We start from the raw sequence: 7,412 nt of genomic DNA, 5'->3' as shown, positions 1-7,412 counted from the left end.
CTAGCATGCCACACATCATACGAATCAACAATATAAACAGAAGACTCATATTCATTAATAATTTCAGAGATGTTCAATACAAAAAGACCTTATCACAATATCTCTTTCCCACAAAAACATTATTCGATTGTGGTTAAAAGATACTCCTTTTAATCATATACTCCAAATTTTGCTCATGTGGTTAAAAGTTACAGATTGTTTATGACAACATATTCGATTTTACTTTCTTATCATTAAATATCAATCACATTTAGTTTTTCTTTCAAATTATTCATTTTGACTAGATTTGATCCAAGGGAGAAAATCAAGTTTTTTTCCTAAGTACATAAACTAAAAAATCAATTTGAAATTTGAAGACTGAAAATCAAACTGAGAGCAAAGCGAATTGGTTTGATCAACTCTAAAAATGTCCAACATCTTAGAATTAATGGATCAATGCCGGGACCAAAGTAATTATCGCAAGACCAATAAAAAAAAACTAGCAGTTTAATTTTCAAAAATGATCTCTCTGCATACATATTATATATAAATAAAAAGAGATTAAGTTATTCTAAGAGTTCATTTTGGCCAATATCTTTTACATTTACCGATAAAAAAATGAATATTTTTTTAAAACCATTATATAAGAAAAAAGTAAATGTACAGCTTAAATATATCTCTTTCAAAATTTGTCTTATATTGCCTTCATTCTTCCGGTAAAGAAGAGTTTAAAATTGAATACTATCCATAATATTTCAACAATCTGCTTTCTTTTCTAAAATACGGAGAAAGTAAGGGATAAAACCATCATTTCAGATACTTAAATCTAAATTGAAATTAAATTCACTATACCGAAGATTTTAAAATTGAACCAGGTTCACTTTAAACATGAAAAAGAAGAAAATATATATACTTTAAAAATAAAGTCTAATTCCTAAAATTAAGTTGTTCTAAACATATTCTAAAAAAGATCAAAACTAAAGTAATGCCCCGTTCTCTTCACTGCTCTTAATTCGCCTGATACGAGGGCTCTGCATCACGGCACAAACAAGTTCAAATTTCAGTAGAAAAGATCCCAAATAGTTCTAAACACCAAAAACGGTGAGGGAATAGTTATCGTTACATAATTAAAATCACGACCTTATGCCGCATCTATGATTCACCTTTGCGTAGCATATACAACCTACTGCATACTACACTACCTACATGGTGTACCTGGATATCAGGCTGATGTGCATAATCAGTCCAGTCCAGTCCACAATCTAAGAAATGCCAATACTTTTGAATGGTTATGGCCAAGATACATCAGAAAGTGCTAGACTGATTTGACATAATGACTTTCAATTTTCTGACGACCAAAAATCCAATGTGGAGATACAGATGAAATATTCTTTAGCTTAGTTAGCTCTTAATCTCAAGATTTCTTTAGCTGTTCTCCGCCGAAAGTACGACATGTGTTCCTACAAATGAAATTATGGGAAGGGAATTCAATTCAGATACCACATGAAAAATATAGTTACAAAAAATGTGCCTTCCTTCCTCAGCAAATATGGCGAGGCTTAACTTAAAAAGTAATCATTGGATAATTTTTTGTGCAACGCAACTTAGGTATTATAACAGCTATTGGCCACACCATACACAACATACAATGTTTAATCTTAAAAAAATAAATTTTAAGCAAATTTAGAAGATTTGACTGTTGTAATGTTCTATTATTCAAAAACTCTTGGCAGCAATGCAAACTACCTTTTTTGACAGTAAGAGAGTATTCCTTATCAAACAGGTGAATGAAATGACTTACCAAATAAGTTAATGGTTTCAGGAAAAATAAAAATTCAATGCTATAAAATGAACAGAAAACAAAGGCATGATTTTCTTACAGAAATTGAACACTATAATATCCAACCTGGTTGAAACACAGTCCCAAGTTTCTGCTACAGAAGTCAGCGTATTTGATCATAAAAACCCCACAGTCATACCTGTTTTAAGTTGAATATAGAAAACAATTAGCCCACAAACTACAGGAAATACTGTTCAGAGCTACAAAAGAATAGAATGAAAAGTAAGATTGTACTCGTAAAGTATTGATGTCTAAAAATTTCTTATTTTAAGTCCTACCAAGCTCGCCAATAAAGAAATTATTTCCAATAGTGCAATAGAAGTTATATTAACTTTGTTAGACTATTCAGAAAGTCTTTATCCAATGCTAAGCAAACATCGATTTCTTAAAATAATCAATACTTAGGATCTAGATTTATATATATTGGGCAATTTTGCCATCAAAACTCTGGTGAACAAAGTCATATGCATTAATAGTAACTACTAACTACAACAAATAATCACCATGACTACCTTCAGAGAATAATAATCCATACAAAGTCTTGATGATAAATAACCAACAAATTAGTTAACAAAGTGTAAAAAAATAGATCTTCCTATAAATTCAAAATATATGGTCAATGCATAAAATCTATTTATGGTGACAGTTTTCTTATAACCAATCAATGACAAATATTTCTCCCTTTCATTTCCTTAGTAACACCCTTTTCTAATATTTTATATCTATACAATATTTCATTTTGAATTTAGAAATTGCGAGATAGATTAGTTATATAAGGAAAGCTGTCTGCACCAATAAGATATATATAATTCATCAGCAGTGGGAATTTACCACCGGTTATTTTTTATTACAGAAGATATTTCTTCATTTTTAAACGGCAGAAATGCTAACTAATGATCAGAAAACAAACCCATTCTGCTGCTCAGGAAGGTCTTCAACAAATTCTTTTTCCCAAGAACTTACATCAATATCTTTTCCAGTCTTGTCCTTTACTTCATCTACAATATAGCTAGCCTGGTAGACATCAATGATAAATATCACATATTGCCACACATAAATGTGAAGACATCTAATGTTTTTCCTGAGTTTCCATCAAATGAAGTCCTATGAGAAACACAGACTAGTTACTTAATGGAATCGTGAGGGTGCTGACATACATATATTTCTTCTAACCTTGAAAATGTTGTCTCCGTGAGGTCTAAAAACATGACACAATCCAGAGACACACTTAGGCACCTCCTCAAAGCAAAACAGATTTATTTTGTGTGCATCGTATAATGAAGATCTCATGTTACCTAAAACTAGCTTATCTAACATAATTCTAATTTACAACTAATAGGATCATAAACACAACTAACTCAAAAAGTATATTTATAGATACGCACAATGTCTAAATCCATTGTCCAAAAGTTTAATGTCCATTTAAAGTTTAATCTTAGGTGCCTTATCCAAAGAGAAGAGCAGGAGATTCTCCAAAGATATAAAAAAAAAAACTAAAGGGCAGTGTGAAAATTAAAGCAGGAATAGAATTTGATTTTTAAATAGTTTAAGCATGTCTTCTTCCTTGTGAGATTGAAAACATAACACTAGTCTATCACTTATTTGATGTTCAAAAAGAGAAGAAATAATTGGATAGAATCCGATTACTCAAATCACAGATATTGAAAATGAAAACATACAAAATTGGGTAAAAAAAATAGTGGGGAATTGAATTATCATTAAAATGTTGATGATTCTTGATTGAAACCAAATATTTTTCCACGACTATCACCAACTCGCTGTCATCACTTCCAATATCCTTTTACAGCAATAGGCAGATAGGAATACCAAACTTGCAGTTAAACTTACCAGAACTTCCATCACACGGGTATCTATTCCTTTCAGTGAATCGAAGTACTGAAATTTCTTATCTTTCTTATTGATAACAGCCAAGCACCAATGGATCTCTTTATGGATAGGTACAAAAATCTAAGAAAAAAAAAAAGATAAGAGGTCAACATGAAATCCAATTTAGATGAATATAGAAAAAGCAAAAATTGATAATTCCTTCAACATAATTACTTTATCACATTCATGTAGGCCATATCCCAGTTTCTTTTGGCTGGTCCATCTCCTCACAGATTTGAAATCATAACCGCTCTTGCCACTTATTAACTGGTAAGTAGAATTCACAAATAAAAACACCAATGCTAGATCAATATGACTAAATTGCAGAGCAAATATAGATAAAACAAAACGCATAACATGCAGGATGTTTCTATGTCTCCTACTTATGGCATGGATCGGAGAGTCTTGTTCCTCATATTCATATTGGTTTGTGTTAAAGATATTATTTGATTACATTAAATAGGGAGATATGATATGATTTGATAAGGAAATATCTTACCAAATATTTCTCATTATTAGATATTAATTTTGTTCTTTACAATTGTATCCTTTCTTCATTATAAATAAGAATACTCATGTATCTACTCAACACACGGAATTCATTACATTCCTCGGTGTCTCTCTTCTAACATGGTACCAGAGAACTATCATCCTCCGTGACTTATTTTGTCACTAATTCTTTCAACAGTTTGTATCAAACTTGTAGATTTAACCACACCCCCAACCCCAAAAAAACTCCAGGTTAATCAGGCACTGGTAGGACCGTAGGGCAATGAACAAATTTTAAACACCATAGCTAGAACTCTGTCTGTGAGCTTAATCATCACATAGTCAGTCCCATACCAAGATAAAGGATTTGTGTCAAGCAGTTGACAACCAAAATAACTTTATTGACAAGTAAATGTAGATTCATTATAATAAAGTTTTTTTATTTTTCTAATCAAATTTAGATAAAGATCTTTTCTAATCAAGATATTTTGGAAACTAAAATAAAATTACTCTGAAGCTTATGTGACTTTGTTATTTGGCTTCATAATGCTAATATATATAGAAATTTATTTATGTTAAATTGCTCTTAAGATTTATATTTTTTAGCCATTGATAGTGAATTTTCGTCTTTGTGTCTTCTATATCTATATATGTTATGTTTTATTATTGTTCGTGAATCTTATAATTTGAAAATGCAAAACATTTTAAGACATGTTTCTCAGAAAACGTTTCCATTACTGCTACTTTCCACAGAAGAAATGAGCCCCAAAATAAATCTACAAAACATGCCCACGGTCGAAAGATGAATGTGTTTGCAAGCACTATTCAGTTTATATGGATAGTAAAAGCCAGCTACCTTCTTGTAGAAAAAGGTATTGAAAAAATGACAGTTCAGAAACTTCTGCGGCGCTCGTCTCTCCCTCTCTTTCAGCAATTCAAGGTACAAATTTATTACCTGCAAAGGTAAAGGTAGCAGATCACCGAATTTCAAATTAGTGACATTGAAATTTTAAGCTAGATATTAAATTTCTTCCCTTCCTCACTAATTCAACATAGTTTAAACAAACAATAAGCAAACAAGGTAACCTCATCATTTAACCATGCACCAGGTCGAAGGCACTGAAATTTTTCTCCTGAGACCTCAATGCAAGATTTCTCATGGGCAACCAAGATCTTCCTCCTGTAGAAGCAGGCCCTCAATAAGATAAGGTACAGGTTAAGCCTTTGTCAATTGCATATAGCCAAAATTTCAAAACATACCTGTTTGCAGAAAAGGCACGTGCAACCTCAACTTCTTCCTCTTTAGTAAGAGGAATAAAAGGTTCCAATGGCACTTCCTGAAAGCAATATTAAAATTTTGTCAAATGTCTAACATTTACACTGTTTCCTATGGCTTAATAACACAATGGCACATTGCAAAGCATCATTCATAAAAATTGAACAAAAAACGAAGAGAAAATCATAAACCTAAGCAATAATTACAGCCTAATCAGACAAAATATAGAAACATGGGGCAGTTAACAAGTCTTTACCTCTACTAGTTCCTTCTTTGGGCGCAACAATTTAAAGGTGGACCTACGCTTCTCATTAAGCTTAATTTCAGCCGACAGCCTCTTAATCGTATCCGAGCGCTTGTCAACAGCCTCAAGCAACTTCCTGTAGGCATGAACATCTGAAAGATCGCGCTCGGGAGTTAAAGACAGAGTGTCCAACATCCTCACAGCATTAACAATATTCAAATCGCCGTTAGTCAACTCAGAAACCACAGATGAAGTTGAGTGCTGATTATGACCAGCACGCACATCCTTAGCTTCCGAATCCTTCACTTCCATAACAACCAAATCACCCTCTTGCCACTTGTGCTCCGTCACCACAGAGCGCACATCCCGTCCGTCTTCCCTAAAACGAATCTCCTCCACACCCGAATCTTCGGAAACCATGCCCTTGGGACTATCATCATCCGCTTCATTCACCTCCTTACCCTTTTCCCCAAACCGAATGCTAGCTAAGGCTGAATTTTTCGCCCTTTCGTAATTTTCACTTAGCATGTTGCCCACATCGTTACCAATATCTTCCTTGCGATCACAATAGCTACTACTAGCATTCAAGCTCGATTTCATTCTATTAGAGGTAGGAAAAGCAAACTTACGGGAACTACACGGCGCGTGAACCTCCCTACGCATCAGTGGCTTGGCTTCGGGATATTTGGAAATTCTGGAAACGATACTACTCGAGGATAACACGGAGTGCGCGTGGTTTTCGGATGTTGTTGACAGTCTGGGCCTTTTGGAATTGGGAGATGGAAGGTGATGATTCCCGGAGAGCCAATGCTGGCGGCGCTTGCCGTTGTTAGTTACGACGGCCATCGGAGAACGAGCATGTCCGATGGGGGTTGGGAGAATTGGGGATTGGGCGAAACCCTAGAGGAAAAGGTTGATGAAGAGAAACGTTGCGTTAGGGTTTATGAGAAGCGGTGTGTGAGAGTGAGAAGGTGGAATTGAGAAATGAGGGAAACGGAATCGGGTGGAAGAGTTTGAGCGCGAGAAATTGAAAGGTGAAAGGCATGAAGAGATGAGAAGAGAAATTGGAGTGGGGAGTGAAAGGTGGTGTGGATCCGTTGTTGGTTGGCGATTCACCTCCGCGTTTGTTCCGCCGAGGATGACGTTTGCCTTTTATGCTTTGCTTTCTCTTTCTTCTCTCTTTCGCGGCACAAACAAGAACTAGCCTTCTTTCCCAAATTTCACCCTTTTCTATCTTTAATGCTTCCAGGATTTGAGATATTTAAAGAAAAAGTGTTAAAGAAAGTGATATTATTTGAATTAAGGTAAATATTATAAAAAGAATAAAGAAAATTTATGAAAATTTGTAAATAATGTGATGAGTATAATAAAAATTATATTTTTTTAATTAATAATGTAAGTTTACAAAATTAATTTTGTATTTAAAATTATTAAAAAAATAATTTAATTTATTTATCTATAAATTATATGTATTTTTAATTAAAATATTAATTTTAGTGATTGAAATATTATTTTAGGTAATGTATTAGAATTATTTCATAAAAAACAGAAAATGATATAAAATTAAATAAAAGAATATTTAAATATTTAAAATTATAAATATTTGATAAAAAAATATTTTATATTAAATAACATTATTATTTTTATCTTTATTTTTTTATAATTAATATAATTATTATATAATTTTTTTATTATAA

General features: G+C 32.8%; 1 protein-coding gene across 3 annotated transcripts; it reads right to left on the bottom strand.

Annotated features, from left to right (window-relative positions):
- Positions 1–860: 860 nt before the first annotated feature.
- Positions 861–6,953, bottom strand: LOC137806770 (ubiquitin-like-specific protease ESD4). Of its 3 annotated transcripts, XR_011080409.1 has the most exons (10): positions 5,728–6,950; positions 5,456–5,532; positions 5,282–5,375; positions 5,052–5,150; positions 3,881–3,973; positions 3,668–3,787; positions 2,730–2,833; positions 1,886–1,958; positions 1,195–1,439; positions 861–1,010 (listed from the first exon to the last, which is right to left on the bottom strand). XR_011080409.1 is itself a non-coding variant. In XM_068607044.2 (9 exons), the coding sequence occupies exons 1-9, from the start codon at positions 6,559–6,561 to the stop codon at positions 1,377–1,379; spliced, it is 1,557 nt and encodes a 518-aa protein (XP_068463145.1). In that variant the 5' UTR covers positions 6,562–6,953; the 3' UTR covers positions 958–1,376. The 3 variants fall into 3 exon arrangements, 1 of the variants encoding a protein (XP_068463145.1); XM_068607044.2 differs by having other exon boundaries at positions 958–1,439; positions 5,728–6,953; XR_016519614.1 differs by lacking the exon at positions 2,730–2,833 and having other exon boundaries at positions 958–1,439.
- Between the last annotated feature and the right edge of the window lie 459 nt (positions 6,954–7,412).

This window comes from Phaseolus vulgaris, chromosome 3 (genome assembly GCF_051622355.1).
Source record: "Phaseolus vulgaris cultivar YP4 chromosome 3, ASM5162235v1, whole genome shotgun sequence".
Taxonomy (NCBI): domain Eukaryota; kingdom Viridiplantae; phylum Streptophyta; class Magnoliopsida; order Fabales; family Fabaceae; genus Phaseolus; species Phaseolus vulgaris.
The sequence above is the reverse complement of the archived record's forward strand: the minus strand, read 5'-3'. Positions and strand labels throughout refer to the sequence as shown.